Here is a 24,155-nt window from a genome sequence, read left to right on the forward strand (position 1 = left end):
AGAAAAATATCTTTCATTGACAAAAAGGCATCAATATATACAACATAAAATCAATATAAATAAACTATGCAAGTGCAGTAAATACTTCAGATCACAACAAGAATTGCATGAATCGGTTCTTCTTTTCTACCACTTTCAGTTATACAATCTAATATCTAACAACTTTTATTCTTTATGGGCAAAACTTCTTAGTCTCTTGCCTACTATAGAACTTTCTTTCTTTTGTTCTCACATAACACTGAATACAGTATATCTTCATTCAAAACACTTCAAATAATCTAATTCACTTTCTGTATGAAAGCCACAAGAAGCTCCATTGAATAAACTACTAAAACCATATCAGCAGTTTAAAATCGCCTTTCAGACTGAGAATCTTAATTAAAATGCTACGACAAAAACTTTAGTGGACCAATTTCTATATGAAGTGGAAAGCAAGAAAGTTTCTTTCAATTTTCACTGAATAAATCCTATGTGGATTAAAAACTAAAATAAATTTCACACTTATCTCTTCTTTAAAGGATTTCCTGCAATCTCTTACAGAGTCTAACTTTTCTTCTAATTTCTGTTCATTCTTCATATAGTGAAGACACAAAAACTCCACAATTCTTCTCATGCTATGTTTGTTTTTAAGTCCTTTCAAACAGCTGAATATTTATAATTAACATTCTTTTCCTTCTTCACGTGTGCAGAAATACAGTAGGGCAACTTCCACTCCAGTCTACCATTGTACAATACCATTACTGGTTACAGTGTTATGCTTGAAACAGTGATAAAGTTCCATTTCACAGTGCAGAAAATTATTTATTTATAATTTCATTGTGAAACAAGTAGACTTTATAACATTTCCTAACATGTTAAAAATTGAGAACACATAAAAATTGCAATTAAGCATTAATATCTAATCTAAATAAATTTATTTTATATCTATGTGATTATTTTATACCCACTGCTCTACGAGAAAAAAATATAGCTCTTATCCCTTCCTTAACGGCACACAAACTTAACTTCTATGGATGTCCCCATGTTTTCTCCTCACCTTACACATAACAAAACATTTTATCTGACAATATCCTATAACACCCATTCCGAAGTTTATAAACCTCTGTCATATCATATCACATATCACCCCTTTTTCTCCTGTTTACCTGTGTCTGCATCCACATACTCAGTCTGTCTCATAACCTGCATTCCATAATACCAATATAATCTTTGTAACTCTTATTTGTATCTTTTCCACAGATTCTTCCCCCCCTCCAAATCCATGAGAACCAAATCTGTGCATGTTAGTCTAGGTGCAGTCATGTCAAGGCCTGTAAAGAGGCAGAATGACTTCCTTATCCTAAAATGTGAATGTTTGTTTCAACATTGTAATTAGCCTCTGTGTTGTATTTGCAATTTTTGCTATGTGACTTTTGAACTTCAGATTCATATTCACCATAACTCCAAGATCCTTAGTCTCATTAGTTTCTTGTAGCATAATGCCACCAATATAATATGTCATTGGAAATCTCATCACACCAAAGTGCATAACTTGACACTTACTAACACTGAATTGCTAGCATTATCGTTTGTCCAGATTTCCAGCCTATTCGAATCATTTTGTAAGTGCTGAGTATCAGTGGCATCCCTGATTGTCTTGCTATCTTTGCATCATCAACAAGCATTTGAATATCTCCTGTTAGATCCTTCCCAATGTCATTAATGTATAGATTGAATAACATTGGTCCAAAGGCTGATCCCTGGCATATACCACTGGTCACCTTAAAATCCAGCAGATTCACTCACAATATAGCATTTTCTAATACCTGTCCATCAACCTTTCACTTATCCAAGTCAAGCGTTTATATTTTAATCCCAAATTCTCCAATTTCTGCAACAGCCTTTAATGTGGTATTGTATTAAATGCCTTAGCAAAGTCCAACAGTCATGCTATTCCTTGCAGAGTATGTTCCTTGTTTTTCTGTCAACCCAATTCTGTATACAGGTTCTTACCCATATCTATAAAATCTTCACCACCACTCCAGAGATACTGATAGGTCAGTAGTTAGACACATTGGTTTTTGCACTACCCTTGTGCAATAGAACAATACATTCTTTCCATTTCTGTGGTATCTTTCCTGAATTGAGGCTCAAGTTATACAAACATGCCAAGGGTACAGACAATTTGGCTGAACATTCCTTTAGCATATGCTGACATCCTGTCTATGCCTATTGCCAAAATTCTTATCCAGGTTATGCAACAGCTCTTCAACCTCATTCTCATTACTGCTATCTCTTCATCCAGTATAGTAGGAGCATTGTGCAACAGCACCATGTTACATACACCTGGTTGATAGATTTTAGCAGAGCAAGAACTTGTTCAAATAATAATTTCATATAATAATAATCTGACACAAGAGCTGACAGCTAATATCAGAATATCTGGACACAATGTCAAATGTGTCCTTCTGGCTGGATGTGGTTTTGTGGAATGACATACCCAAGTTTCCAGGAAGGAAAACTCTGCCACCTGCTGAAACTGGCTAACTTATATTCATCTGAAAAACTCTTTTCCAACCCATATTTCTTCAGCCAAAGGACATCTTTGAGCTACTATGGAGGTACTCAATAATTATCCATGTTTAACAGGCCTAATGTCCTGAAATGAAGGAGAGAATACTTTTAAATAATTCTGACTAGAACTGATCACTGTTACAGTTTCACTAATGCAGTATCAATAATATCAGGACTATCAGGAAATGGGGAAAGTTGTGCCTGCCTTGGTTATGTCTATTAGGGAAACTTATCTGAAGGATGAACATATATGTACAGGAATAGTATGTGAAAGGGCTATATCATTTATTATTTTAATTAAAAGGCCATTCCAAAGTCAACAGACTTGGGAGGTCCCATTCAAATAGCTACATATACAGTATGCTGTACTTTAAATTCATTCATATTCTTCATGTTCACAACATAAGCTGGTAATACATCCCTCTCACTCACCATTCTTCATGCAAAAAATATTCTCACTGCCTTGCTGTTGTATCCTATGAACTTAAAAGTCTCTGTCTTAATATTTCTTCTTCAGCTAGCCTCTCCTTGATATGTCTTAGTTACTATCTCATGACCCCTTTCTAGATTTCATCATCAAAATATAGACTAATATCCAAATTTACACACCACCAGGTGTGGTCTGATAAAGTCACCATTCTCCTTTTTATAGAAACAATACAATATGTGGTCGCTATGCTCACAACTCTTAACATAATGGACCTTAACCTTCGAAATCTTATTGACATCCCCAGATCCTATCCCATTCACCTCCTGAAGCAAACACAATTCCACAGTATTATACTTCTACACACCAAAGTGCAAAGTGCAATAATGCCATATACTGTGCATTATTAACATTAAAATTCCACTTAATTTCTCACAAGTTAAAAATATATTTAAATTCTTCTGAAGCGACTTGACATTTGCATCACTGCTTAGCACTCTCCCCAACTTTGCCTTATCAGAAAACACCTGAACATCCCTTGCCAAACTTATGCAACATTGCTACCAAATTACTGCATATGAAACTGGAATACTTTCAAGACTTGAAAGTATTGTTAAAAGTAGTGAAAGAAAAGAGTGACAGAGTTAGGATGGTGAGTCTGTTGCCGCGGTACGACAGAGAGGAGTTTAGGAGGGCCATAATTGCAAATGACTTTATGCGCAGGTTATGTAGACGGCATGGTGTGGAATTCATGGACATATAGAATGAGTCTGATGGGCGAAAGGATTTATACAAGATGGATGGCCTGCATTTGAATGGATTTGGTGTGCGGAGACTGGAAAAAGTGTTGCTGAATGAAGTGAAAATGGATGTGCAGAACCAGGGAAACTATAACTACCAAGGAGGGGGGGGAAGTGGATATGCGACATCAGTGAGACAGTTGAGTGTAAGAATGTATATAATGTACCCGAGACAGTACTCATCATCATCATCATACGTATCAAGAATTTAGGCCTAGTATGGCCTGTTCCGGCCTTAGAAGTCATCGTTGAATCGTTTAAGAGGACGTTTTCTTTTTCCTAATGGCTTGTACTTTAAGGCTTGTTTTGGTAATCTTTCTGTTTTCATTCTTTGAACGTGTTCCATCCATCTATGTTTATATTTTTTAATTTTTTCAATTACTGGTTCTTGGTTTAGTTCTTTCATAATATCTTCGTTTCTTTTATGATCAAATAGGGTATACTTTGCAGTTTTTCTCATAAACTTCATTTCTGCTGTTGTTAATCTTTGTTTGTCTTTTTGTTTTATTGTCCAGTTTTCGCTTCCATACATTAAGACCGGTAGGGCTAATGTATTGTATACTTTTAGCCTGGTTTGTTTTTTAACTAGGTTTGGTTTAAATATAGAGTTAATTACTCCTGTTATTTTTAAATATTTTGCAATTTTTATGTTTATATCTTTTTCATTTTCATATGTGATCATACATCCTAGGTAGTTAAATGAATTCACCTGTTCTAAGATCTTGTTATCTAATACTATTTTAGTTCTTGCTGGATCTTGTCCTTTAAAGGCCATAGTTTTTGATTTTTCCGTTGATATTATCATACCATAATCTTTGGATATCTCATTTAGATTTAAAATAGCTTTCTGTAAGTTATCTTCAGAATTTGTAATTATTATTTGGTCATCTGCAAAGAGGAGAGTGTTTAAGTTAACTGTAGGTGAAAGTTTAATTCCTTGATGTAAATTTTTACTCCATTTTATTATTATTTCATTTAAGTAGATATTAAAAAGAGTTGCTGAGAGGGGACATCCCTGTCGGACCCCTTGGTTTATCTCTCTTGTATATGATAGCTCATGATTTAATTTTATTTGTATTTGATTATTTTCATATATACTTGTGACAGCTTTTAGGATATTATTTGATATTTGTCTTTCTTTTAATATGTTAAATAATATGTTTCTTTTAACTTTGTCAAATGCTTTTTCAAAGTCAATAAATGCAATATGTGTTTCTAAATTATATTCTCTTCTTTTCTCTATTATTAATTTTAGGCAGAAGGCTGGGTCTATATATGATCGTCCTTTTCTAAATCCATTTTGTACCTCTAGAATAAAGTTTTCGGAATATTTCATTAGTTTGTTATTTAAGATTCTGCTGTATATTTTGTAACATGAATTTAGTATACTGATACCTCTATAGTTTTTAGGGTCATCTCTATTACCTTTCTTAAAGATAGGAATCACAATTGCTTTTTTCCATTCTATTGGGGGGATACCAGTTGAGTAAATTTTATTTAAAAATAATAAGAGTCTTCCTTTGAATCTTGTTCCTGCGTATTTATATAGTTCTGAACCTAGCTTATCTTCTCCAGGTGATTTTCCATTTCTTGTTTCTTTCAGGCTGATTTCTAATTCTTCTTCAGTTATTTCCTTTTCATTTTCGTTAATTGTTTGCCAGTTGTCTTTTTTAAAATATTTGTCTGTCCACAGTTCTGTGTAGCAATTTAGAAATTCTTCTAATTTCAATTCAGTGTTTAATTTTATGTTTTCTTTGGTATCTGCATTTAGGTGTTTCAAAATCTTATATACATTGGGTCTTATTTTATATAAATCATGTTCTAAATTAGAAACAAATTTATTCCATGATTCTCTATGTCTTTTTCTGACTTCTCTTTTAGCTATGGCTCTTATTCTTTTATATTCTATTTCATCTTCTAATCTTTTACTGCTTAACCATTTGTGATAGGCTTCTTTTTTCTTTTTGATTATTTCTTTGATTGTATCATCCCAAATCTTCAGTTTTTTTCTTTTATTGAATTTTTTGGTCTTTCCTAAGCTTTCATTTGCTGCTGCATTTAGTATCGTTTTTATATTAAGCCATTCTATTTCTATTTCTTCATTTTGTTTTATTTTATCTATATACTGGTTAATTCTTTGTTCATATAGCCATTGTACATTTGTGTCATTCAGTAGTCTAGTTTTATAAACAAATGTTTCAATTTTCATTTTCACATCCTGCAATACAACTTCAATTCTCCTTGGCTACAGTTCATCAGCTATCATCAATAACACTCCTCCCCCATTTTATTCTCTCTGTCCCTCCTAAACACACTATAACCTACACATTCTATCCCACTAACTATGTCATCTTCTATCAGCCATGAAACTATAACTACCAAGGAGGGGAGGAAGTGGATATGCGACATCAGTGAGACAGTTGAGTGTAAGAATGTATATAATGTACCCGAGACAGTACTAAGGACAAGAAATCGGAATGGGATAGTTAGAATAACGCATCAAGATAGAGGTGGGACAAAGAGACCTCTGCATTTCATGTATACTAATGCCAGGAGTATTAGGAACAAGAAGGAAGAATTTTTGGCCTTGATTGGCTCTTCCTGGCCACAGATTATTTGCATTAGTGAAACATGGCTGATAGAAGATGACATAGTTAGTGGGATAGAATGTGTAGGTTATAGTGTGTTTAGGAGGGACAGAGAGAATGAAATGGGGGAGGAGTGTTATTGATGATAGCTGATGAACTGTAGCCAAGGAGAATTGAAGTTGTATTGCAGGATGTGAAAAGAGCTCATTTGAAACTATTTGGTGTGAGATTGAGACTGGCAGAACAAAATTATACAGTTGGGTGCTGCTATAGACCAGGTGATGGAATAGATGGCGGAAATAGTATGCATAAGCAAACAAAAGCAATGAGTGGAAGGAGGGTAATTATTATGGGGGATTTCAACTATGTAACATTGATTGGAAGGAGGAGAGGACACATGGGAGGAAGGAACTGGATGAAATTGAAAATACTAGGGGTGTGAGAGTGCTTGACCTGGTAATAGCCTCTGAGAATTTGACTGCAATGAATATGACCATGTTGCCACCTATTGGTGAGAGTGATCATAAGGTCTTGACCTGGGAGGTGGCTAAAGATGTGGAATTTTTGATTAAGACAGGGTGTATGTGGAATTACCGTGCTGGCAAGTATGACAAGCTTAGGAGATTGCTTGGTTCAGTGATGGCATGTAAAACTGCAAGGGCTGGATGTCGATAGAGGGAAGTGGTCAAGTTTACAGGAGGTTATGGCTGATTGTATACCTAGGGTCCGAATAGTAAAACAAGTAGGGGTTGAATGGATGAATAACATCATTAAGCTTTAGCTGCAAAAAAAGAAACAACTCTGGAGGTAATTAAAAGAGAAAGGTAACTTGCAGGCACACGAACGGTATAAAGTGCAGGCCAGAAGGGTAACGACTGTGGTAAAAAAAAGCAAAAGCAGATTATGAAAGGAAACTAGCTATGCAAGCTAAAGAGAATCCCAAACAGTTCTTTCAGTATGCTGCAAGCAAAAAAAAAAAACTGTACACGGCAGAATAATTTTAAGGAATGACTATGGTAAGGAGGTCACTGAATCAGTCCATATAGTGGAATTACTGAGCGAGCACTTTGCAAGAGTATATCGTCCAGGTGGTGACATTGAAAAAATAAAGGAACCATTGGTTTATACGGGAATTGTTATGAATGAAGTGGAGGTGAATAGTCTATTACAGAACCTTAATGTGAATACATCTGTGGGTTTGGATGGTATACCACCACGGGGCTTACGTGAAGCGGCTAAAGAATTATCAGTGCCCATGACCATGTTGTTTAATCTGAGTCTCGGGTCTGGTTTAGTCCCGAAGGTGTGGAAAGAGGGGAAAATAGTTCCACTGCATAAAGGAGGATCCAAGACTACTGTTGCAAATTACTGACCAATCAGCATATCAGGAGTCGTTGTCAAGGTCTTGGAGAAAGTAGTCAAGGGAAAAATACAGGAATGGATTGATGAAAAAGATACTGTACGAGAGACAGTATGGCTTTGTGAAGGGTAGATCGTGTCTCAGTAACTTGCTCAAGTTCTATAACACAGTGACGGCTGAACTGAATAAGGGTAATGTTGAAAATTTATTTATCACTAGGTTAGACTATAATAGATTTAGTTTAATCCTTTATCCCAGTGAGAGCAAACAAAGTTTGCGCCTGAAAATATCTTCAGGACTAAATATAGTGTTGTACTATCTTATCCAGTAAGTAGTGCAACACCAAGGCAACTCGTGGCAAAGGTGGAGCAAGCTACCAGGCACTTCTAACCCAGTATCTCCCATAATGCAAAACACATTTCCTATGTGGATATGTATACTGTTATGCATTAAAGGGATTGGCCATCTACCCAGACTAGTTTCGACCTTTATTGAGGTCTCTTCAGTGGGAGCCAGGCCCAGAGCTGGAGATACCAGGCAGAAGCAGTAGCAAGTCATCTGTGCCTATGGGAGTTGCCAAAAGGTTTATCACCTTTTTTAAAAATTACTCTGGATTTAGAGAAAGATGTTGAAAATTTATTTATCACTAGGTTAGACTATAATAGATTTAGTTTAATCCTTTATCCCAGTGAGAGCAAACAAAGTTTGCGCCTGAAAATATCTTCAGGACTAAATATAGTGTTGTACTATCTTATCCAGTAAGTAGTGCAACACCAAGGCAACTCGTGGCAAAGGTGGAGCAAGCTACCAGGCACTTCTAACCCAGTATCTCCCATATCTCCCATAATGCAAAACACATTTCCTATGTGGATATGTATACTGTTATGCATTAAAGGGATTGGCCATCTACCCAGACTAGTTTCGACCTTTATTGAGGTCTCTTCAGTGGGAGCCAGGCCCAGAGCTGGAGATACCAGGCAGAAGCAGTAGCAAGTCTTCTGTGCCTATGGGAGTTGCCAAAAGGTTTATCACCTTTTTTAAAAATTACTCTGGATTTAGAGAAAGATGTTGAAAATTTATTTATCACTAGGTTAGACTATAATAGATTTAGTTTAATCCTTTATCCCAGTGAGAGCAAACAAAGTTTGCGCCTGAAAATATCTTCAGGACTAAATATAGTGTTGTACTATCTTATCCAGTAAGAAGTGCCTGGTAGCTTGCTCCACCTTTGCCACGAGTTGCCTTGGTGTTGCACTACTTACTGGATAAGATAGTACAACACTATATTTAGTCCTGAAGATATTTTCAGGCGCAAACTTTGTTTGCTCTCACTGGGATAAAGGATTAAACTAAATCTATTATAGTCTAACCTAGTGATAAATAAATTTTCAACATCTTTCTCTAAATCCAGAGTAATTTTTAAAAAAGGTGATAAACCTTTTGGCAACTCCCATAGGCACAGATGACTTGCTACTGCTTCTGCCTGGTATCTCCAGCTCTGGGCCTGGCTCCCACTGAAGAGACCTCAATAAAGGTCGAAACTAGTCTGGGTAGATGGCCAATCCCTTTAATGCATAACAGTATATACATATCCACATAGGAAATGTGTTTTGCATTATGGGAGATACTGGGTTAGAAGTGCCTGGTAACTTGCTCCACCTTTGCCACGAGTTGCCTTGGTGTTGCACTACTTACTGGATAAGATAGTACAACACTATATTTAGTCCTGAAGATATTTTCAGGCGCAAACTTTGTTTGCTCTCACTGGGATAAAGGATTAAACTAAATCTATTATAGTCTAACCTAGTGATAAATAAATTTTCAACATCTTTCTCTAAATCCAGAGTAATTTTTAAAAAAGGTGATAAACCTTTTGGCAACTCCCATAGGCACAGATGACTTGCTACTGCTTCTGCCTGGTATCTCCAGCTCTGGGCCTGGCTCCCACTGAAGAGACCTCAATAAAGGTCGAAACTAGTCTGGGTAGATGGCCAATCCCTTTAATGCATAACAGTATATACATATCCACATAGGAAATGTGTTTTGCATTATGGGAGATACTGGGTTAGAAGTGCCTGGTAGCTTGCTCCACCTTTGCCACGAGTTGCCTTGGTGTTGCACTACTTACTGGATAAGATAGTACAACACTATATTTAGTCCTGAAGATATTTTCAGGCGCAAACTTTGTTTGCTCTCACTGGGATAAAGGATTAAACTAAATCTATTATTGAATAAGGGTAATGGGTTTACAGTGATACTGCTGGACCTGGCTAAGGCCTCTGATAGGATACCACATGGAATTCTAATCCGTAAACTACAACATATGGGAATGGATATAAGGTTGGTGAGATGGATAGGTGGGTGGTTGATGGAGAGATACCAGAGAGTAGATTATTCAGGAGTAGAGTCCAAAAGATAGCCTGTGACTAGTGGTGTGCCGCAGGGTTCTGTTCTTGGACCACTGCTGTTTAATTTGTTCATTAATGATATAGGGAAGAATCTAAGAGGAACAGTTCATTTGTTCGCTGATGATGCAAAGTTGGGTAGGGCAATAGTGAATGCAGAAGATGTCAAAATCTTGCAAGACGACTTGGATAGATTGGAGTTCTGGGCTAAGGAGAATGGATGTCAATTTAATGTGACAAAATGTAAGGTTATGCATTTTGGGGTGAAAAGATTAGCAGCAGTATACCACATTGGTGGAACTGTACTCCAGGAGATTGATGAGGCCAGGGACTTGGGAGTGTTGGTGGATAGGGAGATGAAGTTTAGGGGGCACATTGCAAAAGTGGCTAAATCAGCTCATCAACTCACTTGGTTGTTGAAAAATACTTTGACGAGCAGAGACAAGCAAGTTATTGTTCCTCTGTACTGAGCTTTGATAAGGCCTCATCTCGACTACTGTGTCCAGATTTGGTCACCTAGGTTTCTTCTTGATGGGGAGGAGGTGGAGAGGATCCAGAGGTGAGTGACCAAGATGATAACAGGTCTATGGAATGAACCTTATGAGAACAGGTTGAAGATTTGTGGGTTGCAGAAATTAGTTGATAGGCAGAAAAGGGGAGATATGATTGAGACATTCAAATTGCTAAAGGGTTTCTATAGGATTAATTCAGAGGATATTTTTGAGATCAGGACTGGTGGTGGGAGAACTAGCGACACCTATGGAAGCTGGGCAAGAGTGTGGTTAGCAAGGGTGTTAGAGCTGGGTTCTTTACTTTTAGAGTGGTAAATGAGTGGAATAAGCTGCCAGAGTCTGTTGTGGGTGCTATGACGGTGAGTGAGTTCAAGTCAAGGTATGATAGATACTGTGAGAATGTCATATAATTGTGTGGACATGATGTTTAGGGCCTCCCTCGATGAATTTAAGGACTCCCTGAAGTCGCCCGTAATAATAATAATAATAATAATAATAATAATAAATAAGTTGAATAATAAAAGAGAAGAAGGGTCAAAAACAGAAAGTGATAACAAGATTACATCCCATAGAATGAAAGCCAAAAGGCTATTTTTCTGGCAACCTTAATAATAATGAAGGGGGATACAAATCTTTTGATGTTTATCTGCCAGTAAGCGAAACTCTAAGAACTAGGACTAAGATCTATGAGTTTCATACCGAAAAACTATCGGCAAATCCAAGTGTATTTACACTTGGATTTGCTGATAGTTTTTCGGTACATGCATGTGCATTTTTCTTTTAACTATTCATTTGGAAATTATAATTATTTATATGAGCACTCCATGGAGTCAAGCAGCTCATCACTGGTGACCCACTCTATTCATTAACACGGTACCTGTCATACATCTCCATCACTGTTGGGATGCTTTTGCATTACAGTCATCATTCACCACCCTCAAAGAAAGGAACGTAATCTGTACATTCTTAGCTTCTGACTCCTTGTTTTCTCCTAACTTCCCATGTATTGAAAAATTTCTTCTGTGTCAGTCTTATAGAATTCCTTTAGTAACTTATAACTTACTATCATATCTCCTTTATTAAATAATATTTTACATGAGTTAATTCCTTGGATTTGCCGATAGTTTTTCGGTATGAAACTCATAGATCTTAGTCCTAGTTCTTAGAGTTTCGCTTACTGGCAGATAAACATCAAAGGATTTGTATCCCCTTCAAGATTACATCCCTTTTCTAAGATATTGCCTCCCCCTTATAGAACTTGCTGGTATCTTTCAGGCAGCCATTCTCTTGGATATCTTACAAATCTATTATCCTTGTCTGTCTCAACTTGTATGCCATGCAAAGTAACAATATGTAAAATGTCTTTGCAAAGTCCACATTAAACAACTAGGTCAAGAACAAATTTCACCTGGTTGTTCTGTACTCTTGATCTTCCTTTTCAATTCTTTGCACATTCCCTAAAAATATGCAGTGATATTTTCATCCAACCATTGACATTAATATTATTATTATTAAGGGTGTCTCCATGGAGTCAGTAGACTCATCGCAGGAGACCCAAATTATCAAAACAATATCTATCATATCTCTTCTTGAATTCATTTACAGACGAAGAACTCACAATTGAGTCAGGCAATGCATTCCACTCATTCACCACCCTCCAAGTGAAAAACCTCATTCTCACACCCTTGTTAACCACACTTTTCCTTAATTTCCAGGGATGACCTCTTGTTCTTCCATCACTATTACACAGCTGAAATATTTTCCCTGCATTAATCTTATAAAAACCTTTTAGTAATTTAAATGTTTCTATCGTATCCCCCCCCCCTTCTCCACCTATCAGCCAACCTCTGCAATCCACAAGCTCTCAATCTATCAATGTAGGGAGCATTTTTTACATCACTCACCAACTTAGTCATTCTCCTCTGAACCCGCTTCACAACCTCCTCATCTCCCAGGACCATCCAGCCTGTTCAACAGCTCAGTACATCTGAGATTTATAATAGTGTTCATCTCCATTCTGGGTGTTGCAAAAGCACTCTAGTCAATATGTTAAAAAAGTGCTCAGTAAATACTTCCTATATTCTATTGATGTTGACCATGAGTATGGTGACCATGGTCAGTTAGGCACAGTCACTATTCTCCAGTGTTAGCATTCCATATTCATTCTTCTTTTTCTTGCTCAGTGAACAGCAGAACTTTCTTTGATATTATCCTTTAATTTGACTGGGCAGGTTCTTCATATATCAAACTTTTGCATTATGAATATCATCATCAATTTTCTAAGGAATCAATGACTCATTGTAGGAGATACTCACTGTATCCCACAGTGCTAATCAAATCATGCCATTAAACTCATTCACTGTTTCTGCATTGACCACCCTTTCAGGCATAGAATTTTAACTTGTCTTCATAAAAATAAAAAAAATAAAAAATAAATAAAAAACAGCTCCTCTCATCTTTCTTATCTACCAACTTATATTTCTCAATCATATCACTCTTCCTCCAATACATCATGCTCAATAAATGACTTTCCATCAGTCTGTCCTCATATCCAACATTCCAAAAAACTTTACACCACCTTAGCTGCATTTCTCATCTTTAATTCATAATAATCCATATGTGGCCTGATCAAGGTCTAAATAAAATTTTACTAAAGTGGAATTCCATAACATGCTGAACACTTCTCTAGCTTACAGCTTACTGTTATTATTATCTGCACCTCCAAGGAGTCTAAGGACTCATCACAAGAGGGCACTCCACTCTATGCAACCCACCATCTACAGTGGCTCAAGTACCACCATTAATGGTATTTTTCTGTCTGTATATTGCATGTGCACTAGGGCTGATTTGCCTGTATGCAAGATGAAAAACTTGAGTTTCTGGGAGATTTGCACTAGGGCTGATTTGCCTGTATGCAAGATGAAAAACTTGAGTTTCTGGGAGAAAAAATCCTGCTATCTCTGTATGAGCTCATTCACCTTCAGTTGAAAAATCCCCATATATATAAAGATTCCTCTCATAATGCAAGAATCAAACTCAGGTCTTTTCCAGTCAAAGGGTACAATCCCATTTTTCTTCCAAATGCACTATGGAGAAAATTTTACTAGTCGGAGACCAGGATTAAATCCTGTAATATAGCTCATCATCATCATCATAATGCTAATTACGGGTATAGACCATATTGGTCTGTTCCAGTCTCATTATCCATTCAATATCATTTTTTGATATCCATTCAATATCCTTCTCTTTCCAATTGGCTTATATTTTAGTATTTGTTTAGGATATCAAGTGTTGGCCATTCGGTTTACATGTTTTATAAATTTTTGTTTATAACTGTTTAGTTTTTCTTCTGATTTTGTTTTTAGTTCTTTTAAAATATAGCTTTCGTAATAAACCATGTAATATAGCTTTCGTAATAAACCATGTAATATAGCTTTCGTGGTAACAGATATATTGTCAGAAGGCTTCACGGTGCATATTACTTTAAGAGTAAATTGTGCATTTACTATATAATTTTTAACTGTATATACACATATGAAAAAAGTCTTTGTCAATTAAAGAAGTAGCATAATTATTAAACATTGATAGAATGTCTGAAGTGCATAATTCTTTTTGTATCAAATTTTTATTGTCTATGGTATTCTTTACAGAGATTAAAAATTATAATATATTTTTTATATTCTACTCCTAGACTACAAAATTTACAATTCCTTAACTTAACGTTTTGTCTGCTTTTAAGCTTATACTTTGGGTACTTTGAAAAATGTAAAATAGATCCTTTATTGTATTTAATATATATTTTTGAAAATTGTAGGACAGAGAAGGTCATCTTCGACCTGATGGGCAAGGATACATGGATAGATCAAGGTCGCCATCACCCATTTTACACAGACGGCAGTCCTTAACACCTCCACACAGTCGAGGGAGATCTCCTACTCCTATTCGTCGCTCACCATCACCACGAAGACATCAGCATGAATTGGGTTTTTCAGAAACTGTTACTGATTTAGTGGGTTTGGTGAGAAAAGGCAGTAATCGAAGAGGACGAACAAGAGGTTGTATTTATTATATATGTTTTATAATAACTATTCCTAAGTTTTCATTATGATTATTATTTCCTCCAAGGAGGCCAGGAACTCATTGAGAAAGATTCCTAATTCACACATCCCAAAAGTCTATCATATCTCCCCTTTGAATACATGCACTGAAGGGGCACTCACTGAATAGAGAGAAATGGAGCTGGCAAGGAAGGAGGCTTGCGAGAAAATCAACAAGAGCAGAAGAGCAAGGTAAGGAGTGAATGTGAGAACAAAACAGTGAGTGAATGTGGAAGAGGAAATAGTGAGTGATGCCAGAGTAAGAGGCATGAATAAGGGGACTCTGCACCAGCATTAAAGACTATTTATTTTTGGATAAACAAGTTTAATGTGGTTGTAAGTCCATCAAAGATGAAGCGTGCTCCCAACTGAGGTCACTATGAAGGAAATTATTGACAAAATCCATGGTATCGTTATGGAAGACCTCTGAGTGAAAGTGCATGAGACTGCTGAGATTGTAGGTATCTCAACTGAACATGTATAATATCCTGCATGAAAAACTGGACCTGAAAAAGCTGTGTGCACGATGGGTGCCGCAATTGTTGACTGTCGATCAAAAACGCTTGTGAAAGGACATTTCAATGCATTGTTTGGCAATGTTTAATTGCAATTCACAAGATTTTTTGCATCGATTTGTTACTATAGATGAATTTGGCTCATCCAGTACCACACACCCGAGTCCAAGCAGTAGTCAAAATAGTGGCCAATGCCCGGTGATAGAACACCGAAAAAAGTGAAGACCATTTTGTCATCTGGGAAGGTGATCGGCACTGTTTTTTCGGATTTCCAAAGAATTATCATGATAGACTATTTGGAAAAGGGTAAGACAATAACAGGAGTCTATTACGTGTCATTGTTGGACCGTTTAAAGAAGAACTAAAGAAAAAACGACCAAGATTGGCACACAAAAAAGTGCTCTTTCTTCAAGATAATGCAACATCCCAAAGATCAGCCGTTGCAATGGCATAATTGCACGAAATAAGGTTCAGATTGGTTCCACATCCAACGTATTCTCCAGACTTGGCCCTGTGTGACGACTTCTTGTTCCCAAACTTAAAAATTTGGCTCAGTGGGAAAAATGTTTCTTCGAATGAAGATGTCATCAAGGCTGTCAATGACTATTTTACACAATTTGACAAATCCTATTTTTTATATGGGATGAAAAAATTGGAAACTCGCTGGACCAAATGTGTAGACTTCAATGGAGACTATACTGAGAAATAAAGGTAATTTTTTCCAAAAAATGTGTTTAACTTTTTTTTTTTATCAAACTTTTCAAACAACCTTTGTATCAAGAATAATAGAAGCATTTGTGGCTTTAATAGAGTCAGTATGTTTGAAGATTATTAGTATGAGTGAAAATATAAGTTGATAAAGGTGTTACTTATGAGGTTTTGTCTTCCTGGAATAGAGAATGAGGAAGGAAATGGAACTGATCTTTCCGTTTGAGAGTGTAGGGTGTGAGGTAGTGGTGAGTAGGACCAGATTGTCAGCAGAATGTTGCTACAGGCTTGGGAATGCAGAGATTGATGATTGTTATGAGAGATTTCAGTTGTGGTGCTTCAGACAGAGAAAAAGAATTGATAACAGGGCAACTTGAATTCTTGCAGGATAGTTATCTTAGACACATGTGGTGAAAATAATTAAGAATTTGGGATTTTGTTAGGAATCAGAAGATTTGCATGCGATTGAGATATTGTCCTTGTCCTGAGTTGGTGAGGGTGATTCTAATATCTTGACTTGAGGGATGGGTGTGAGCAGAAGGTTCTTGAAAAAAAAAAAAAAGAATTTATGAAATCACAAGACAGGTGATTATAAGAGACCTGGACTTGGGAACCAATTTGGGATAACAGCATGAATGGAAGAACTTGAAAGAGAACTAGTTAAAAAATATTTGTTTAACAATGAGTGGAAATGGTATACATAGGTGAGAGATAAACAGATGATGACATGGATGACTAAGGAAATCAAACTAGAGCTGCAGAAAGCAAAGAGGTTACAAAGGGAGTATGTGGATGCAGTTTCATAAAGAATATAAAGTTCAAGCTAATAAACTGACAGCATATTTTAGACAAGAAGAAATTAAAATATGAAGGATTCTCGTGGAAAGGCTTAGACGTTGGTTATGCATTTTCACGATATTATTTCAGGAAATTACAACGTACTAGGATATACATTAAAACAAATTTTAATCCCTAACTGTGTGAAATTCAAGCACCGTTTCTCTTCGCAAAAGGCACTTCATATCTATAACCGTGCCAGCCAAGCCTTATTCAGAGAACAAATTGCCGCCACTCGCCGTTTCCTGAGTGAAGCTAACTCAGCTATACAGGCACTCGAAGATGACCTTTCAAGCACCTTAAGCCACGAAATTTAGTCGATTTTACGCGACATCTCGTGCACTGCAGCAGAGAAAGAGTTTAGATTAGTTCGAGATCGACACATCAGAAAATTCGAAAATTTAAAAAAGGTCGCGATCTCTAAACCGCAGGTTCCTACCAATACGGTAGTGAATCTGTCTTCACTAAGTTTGAAACCTGAAGCACTCGACGCCCTCGCACGTGGCCACAACTTCGCCATTGCGCCCAAAAGAATACCTGCTGAGGATATCATGATATGGATTGAACGTGGGATCCGACATCTCCCAAGCCACGTCGCCAACGATATTAGACTGGATGTAGCTTGTGTTCTGACCAAAGCCAAACCACCTAAAACCAACATGCCCAGTAAAGAAATTAAATCTCTATTAGAATTAAAGAAAAACAAGAAAATAATAATCACCAAAGCTGACAAAGGGAATGCCACAGTATTGCTGAACCAAAAAGATTACACAGGTAAGCTGAAATCTCTATTGTTAGAACGTGCCACTTACCTCCCTATCGAATACAATCCCACCAACTCACAAATTAGAAAACTCCACAGGCTCCTTAAGAAGGTCACTTCTTGACCTGTGGAAATCACCAACAAACTAAAACCATATAACTCCATACCTCCCCGTATTTATGGACTCCCAAAAATTCACAAGGAAAATGTGCCATTACGTCCCATAGTGGATGGCATTGATTCCCCCACATACAAACTAGCTAAACATTTGGCCAAAGCTCTCTCACACTATACTGGCAACACACCTTCATACATAAAAAACTCAGCCCACTTCAAAGCCAGCATAGAAAACCTTACACTCAAACACACTGACATAATGGTCAGTTTTGATGTCTCCTCCTTATTTACGAATGTCCCTCTCAAAGAATCCTTAGAGCTAATCCAAGCTAAATTTCCTCCCGATATCACAGCCCTATTTCAGTTCACAATGAACTCGGGCTATTTTGTTTGGCAAGGAAAATTCTACAAACAAATAGAGGGGACAGCCATGGGTTCCCCACTCTTCCCACCCTTGGCCAACTTTTATATGGAGACTTTTGAAGAGCAAGCCTTGAACTCTGCCCCACAAAAACCAACCATTTGGCTTCGCTATGTAGATGATGTATTCGCTATTTGGCCACATGGCTCCGATGCACTCCTCTCCTTCTTAACACACTTAAACAACCAACACCCCAGAATCAAATTCACCCTGGAAGAGGAAAAAAACAACTGCATTCCTTTCTTAGACACACCAGTCACCCGCCAGCCTGATGTAACCTTGGTTTTCTCAGTATATAGAAAACCCACCCATACAGGCAGATACATTCACCAACAATCCCCCCCCCTCACAACAATATGGAGTCATTAAAACACTACACAACAGGGCTAAACTTATCTGCTCGAATGACATTGCCCTAACCACAGAACGAAACCACATCCTCAACACATTCTCAGCCAATGGCTACCCCCCAAAAAAAATCCAAAAAATATTAAAACCAGTAAACCACAACTCCCTCCCTCCCCCTCACAACAAGGATTACTCTAAATCCATCACCATACCTTACATCCGAGGCACCTCAGAAAAAATCACAAAAATCCTAAAAAAACATAACTTAACTTCTTGTTACAAACCATATAAAAAATTGGCATCCCTTATCCGCTCAACAAAAGACCAACCTCCCCCCCCCCTAGACCTACCTGGGGTGTACCAGGTCCCTTGCAGCTGTAAGCTGTCCTGCTTCAGCCAAACAGGCAGGACAGCAAATATCAGAATTTCAGAACACAAGGACTACATCCGGTTTCACCAATACAGCCACTCTGGTCTTGCTGACCATGCTCTGGATACCTGCCATAGAATACGGTGGAAAAAAGCCAGGATAATACACCGTAGCAAATACAGATATGAAAGGCTTTTCATAGAATCAGCTTCAGCCCTAAGAAACGAGCCAAACCTCAACAAATTTGGCTGCATGAGACTTCCTCAAATTTGGGAAACTTACATCAGAAGACCTCCAGCCCAATCGCCCAAGAATACCAACATTGCCCGCTAGAGGGCACCATCAGGACTTTAGGAGAAATAATAGCTTCATTCTTCTTACTCATTTATTGTTTTTACTGTGCCTGCGTGCACATATCTTGGACATAAGTTCTTGAAAATGGCAGCGTGACGTTGCCGAAATATAGAAATATATTAAAATTTGTTTTAATGTATATCCTAGTACGTTGTAATTTCCTGAAATAATATAGTGAAAATAAAATATGAAGGGAGACTGCATTACATTATGAGGCCAGCTGAAATTTCAAGAGAGTTATTTTGCTGTATAGCCAGTTATAGGAAAAATTATTGTGGAAGAATAACTTACTGAATGGAAAAAAGGTAGTCAAATGACCAATGCATGAACTATGTAATGATGACCATATCAGGGTAATTCATTCTGATGAAACAGTTTTTATTCTAGATAAATATGGAAGATTGGAAGTGATTGAAATAAATGTACTTGAAAGTACCAAGTACTCTAGAGCAGCGCTTCCCAAACTGTGGGCTGCAGTCCCCTTGTGGGCCGTTAGTTTTGTTAATGGGGCTGTGAAATAATGAAAACAAATTTAAAATGTTTTAACACTAAGTGTGCCATGTCAAATGTGTATGAAAGATGCTAAAAATGTAATATTTGCATTTGATTTCTGCAATATTCACTGTGTATGTTTTATATTGAATATAAATACAATAAATATTATAACAATACATGTCTGTATTTCGATTTTTTTTTTTTTTCGATGGGGACCGTGAAATATTTTAATTTTTCCAAAGGGGGCCCTTTACATCCATTAGTTTGGGAAGCACTGCGCTAGAGAAGTAAAAGGAAAGAAGATTGGCTGGCTGGAAGTAAGCTGGAGAGAGAAGCTGAACTAGTGCCTCAGAACAGAGGTATCTAGAAGAAATGGATCTCGGCCTTATGTACCATGAGGCACAAAGAGAATAAGTAAGTACTTTAGATAACAATAATGGAGGGGCCAGATAAAATTTCATGCAGAACTGACTGTGAAAGTCCTGCAAGAGTCTCTTAAGGAGTCAGGAGGGTGGTGGGAAAATTATAAAACAAGTTTACATTTTTTCCCTTTTGTTTTTTTCATCGTTGTTAATATTTAAAAAAAAAAGAATTAATAAGAGCTCATATAAAGAAATAGGCAAATGTGGGTGATATTATTTATAGAAATTGGCAGCAGAGATAAAGATGTGCTGGTTCCATTATATATGGTTGCTCAGCCCATATTTTCACTACTCTGCTGGGATCTGAAGGAGATGAAGAAACTTTAGAAAGGGTACAAAGGTGGGTAGCAAAAATTGCATGAAGATTAGGGAATGTTGCTATGAGAATCAAATTGATTGTAGGCATATAATCTGCAGAATTTAGCAGATGAAGGAGATAGTCTTTGATGAATGAGACATTAAGTTATTTAGAAGTATTTAACTATTTAGATATTGTCAGTTTCAGTGGTGCACTCAGGATTTAATCTTGGAGGGGGGCCCGAGCACTCAAGATTTAATCTTGGGGGGGGGGGAGTTGAATAGACGATTTACGAATACACACTACGCATTGCATACGACCTATGACTCAGCATCTGCAGTGATCGCCAATACATGACAAATAGTATAGAAATAGAAGATACAACATAAATTTAAATAAATCAATTTTAATTAGGAAAAGATTTTTGGAACATTTTCTAGTGTTTCTTTCCTTTTTCTTTTTTTTTGGAGGGGGGAGGCAGAGGCCCTTGGTCCCCTCTCTGGGTGCGCCACTGGTCAGATTTGTGTTCTTTAGCACCATAATGGTACTAAATGGGATAACCTCAGCAATTTCTATTTCTTGTTTACATGGTCTGATTACTTTTTTTTTTTTTCAGCCCAAACTTTCTTCAACTAAATAACTGAAATGACCACTATCTAACTCTGAATTCCATGTGTCAAAGCAGTCCAAGATTAAAATGTAGCATATCTCAAATGGCTCAAGTCAAAAACCCTAGTTTCACACTACACTGCAGCACATAACATCTGTTAAAAAAAAATAATAATTAATTCAAATCCAATTTTGAAAGAATGAAGAAAATGTCACTCCCCCTCAAAATGGCAGTTGAACCTTCTGGTCCATTCTCACACCGGATGGTATCATCATAACATTACCCAACGAGAAGGAAGAACTCCTAGTATCAATCTTCTCCTCCAAATCATATACATATAACCAACACCTCCCACTATATGGGATAACCATATGATGCAGATGAATATAGTGGGAGGTGTTGTAACTTGGATACCAACAAGTCTCCTGATCCGGATGATATCCCCAAAGTTGTGCTCAGAATTTTCACCCCAGAAGTAACATCCACTTGTATTATCTGTACAAGCCCATAGTTATCTTGCATCTACCTAGCAACCCATATTCAACCTATTCAGAAAAAAAAAAAAAAGAGAGGAGAGATAAAAGTTAGCCATCAAATTATCATCCATTTGAGCTAAATTGGGAGGGAGCTGAAAGAAATTGGATTGCATGATTGCAATATCTGCTGATGGAAAAGATGTTCTGACTAACCACAATGTGGAATACACCAAACTTCAGTGAAGTCCAATTAGTCATCAGCAACCAAATGCTTTATCTAGAACTACTAATTGGCTCACCAAAGTGAAGGGCAGAGAATCACACACTGGAAGTCATCTGGGTGGGAACTAATATAGAAATATATTAGAAATAGTATATTAGGGAACTAATATAGTCTGGGATTAAGGTGGTGCCCACATCACATTCCTTAGAGAAAAAAGTCCAACTTCTGTGGTACTAGGCATCACTAGGTAGTAAGATGAGTTTCATCACCCCAGTAAAAAACCACCACTTTGCTTATTGGAAGTTTGAAGTAGCTAAAACCAATGCTTGAATTCTAGAGCAAAGATCCCAGTACTTTTCCTTATTTCTTCTTATCAGGGGTATAGATTTAAAACAGCTATTCTGAAGACTGCTAGATATTATACTGTACTATGTTATACTAAATAAATACTAATGCTTTAGTAGAGTTCTGGGTCAGCTAGCAAATAATCTTGCTGTCACTATTCTACCAGGTATGGCTTGAGGATGACTGACTAGTGGTATAGGGAGGCACTACCAGTCATATTTTGAAGAGGAGGTGAGATGCTTCATGTGTATGGCTTAGTAAAGGAATCAATTACTGTGGATTCCATGTCCCATCCTATTCGCATCAGCTAAAACAACTACATGAAAATTCAAGCCAAGAAAAACAGATTACATGTAGATATAAACAATACCATAGCCTTCCTGATTCACTTCACAAATCTAGGTGGTCTTGGTCAGTCTCAGTTCTAACCACAACTATATTCATTTCCATCACCATTCTTTTCCACACATACTTTTCCTAACAGAAAAAGAAATTTCAGCTTTTTCAAGTGCTACATATATCAGTTTCCCTATAAATTAAAGATACCAAGAAATTATATACTTGGTTTAATCGTTTATCCAAGTGTAAGCAAGCAAGTTTGTGCCTGAACTATTTTCAGGACTGGAGCAACTCGTGTAAAGAAGCTAATGACTTCACATACTTGCTTTAGTATCCCATAATGCAAAGCACATCTCCATGTGGACATGTATAATGCTATGCATTATGGGAAGGGTCACTACCAGACTGATTTCAACCCATATTGAGATCTCATCAATAAAGGTTGAAATCAGTCTGGTAGTGCAGAAGTCATATTTCAATCAAGTATATAATTTCTTGGTATCTTTAATTTATAGTATAACCAAATGGAAAAACTTCTCACATCTTTCTCTAATCCAGAGTATTTTAATAATAAGGTATGACACCTTTTGGCTACTCGTATATGAAAATATGACTTCTGCATTACTTGAACTTTAGTATTACCGGGTTGATAGAGACTATCCAGGATAACGAATGGCAATGCTGTAGCCAATGAAGTTTTAACTGAGGCTCGGCTATTGCTGTTACCCAGCCATGACTAGAGCTTTTAGCTCAATAACACCTCCACACAGATTTTCTTCATTCAGATGATGGGATAAAGAGTTAAGGACTCAGTCCATCTCCCAGTTCTTTTAAGAACTTTAGTATTACCTCTGGGTCTGGCTCCCGCTAATGAGACCACAGATATCCACTTTCTTATTGGAGCTTTGGAAGATTTAAAGGGCTGGAGTAGGAGTTCTTATTCTTGACCCCCCCCCCCCTCCTTGCGTCATTCTATAATATTCAAAAGGGATGCAGAAGGGAGAATCTTGACAATAAACTGGTAATACTGCGGATGTGTAATAAGGTTTATAAATGTTTATGCTCCATGCAATGGAACAGTTAGATGGAAATTCTTCCAGGAATTGGAGCCATATTTATATCGTGCCCACTACATCATAGCAGCTGTAGACTGGAATTGTATTGAAAACCCCACATTAGACAAAATAGGAGGTCACCCCCAGGAGTGGAAAAGTAGTATATGCACAGTTAAAAACATGTCTCGACAATGCTCAACTAGTAGACATATGGAGGATTCGCAATCCTAATCTCCAGGCAAATACATAAATGAATCGAGGTATTGGTACTCGTATTGATCGAATTTATATCTCTTCTTCCCTTATAAATAGGATACTTAAGTAGAACTGGATTATTGATCTGACATGTTGATGTCAAGATGTTTTATCTGAATTATCCTATTTCTAAGGGAACAAGAGATATAAATTCGATCGATACAAGTACCAATTTTTAGAGACATGTTTTTAACTGTGTGTATCCCACTTTTCCATTCCTGGATGTCTTCCTATTTTGTCTAATGTGGAGTTTTCAATATGATCTGTTCTGGACCATGGAGACTTCCACCAAATTTGCCGTTGATCTTTTCAACCAAATTCTAGACCCTCTGTTCAAATTGGAATAATGTTACCAGGAATTAGGATATTTGGTTAAAATTCAAATAAGTAGTAAAGCAGAATACGATGGGATGGGGGAAAGGAACAGGCTTTTGTCCAAAGGAAAAAGTTGAAAGACCTGTA

General features: G+C 37.0%; 1 protein-coding gene across 1 annotated transcript in view; it reads left to right on the plus strand.

Moving 5' to 3' along the window:
* LOC150100847 (voltage-dependent calcium channel type A subunit alpha-1-like) overlaps positions 1–24,155 on the plus strand; it is a 1,659,894-nt gene that overhangs the window by 1,618,883 nt on the left and 16,856 nt on the right. The window contains exon 45 of the mRNA XM_090401918.1: positions 14,460–14,700. Within this exon, the coding sequence (XP_090258044.1) occupies positions 14,460–14,700 (241 nt within the window). The remainder of the gene's footprint in view (positions 1–14,459; positions 14,701–24,155) is intronic.

This window comes from Typopeltis vanoorti, chromosome 12, assembly GCF_054136105.1.
Source record: "Typopeltis vanoorti isolate ZY-2024b chromosome 12, IOZ_Tvanoo_1.0, whole genome shotgun sequence".
Taxonomy (NCBI): domain Eukaryota; kingdom Metazoa; phylum Arthropoda; class Arachnida; order Uropygi; family Thelyphonidae; genus Typopeltis; species Typopeltis vanoorti.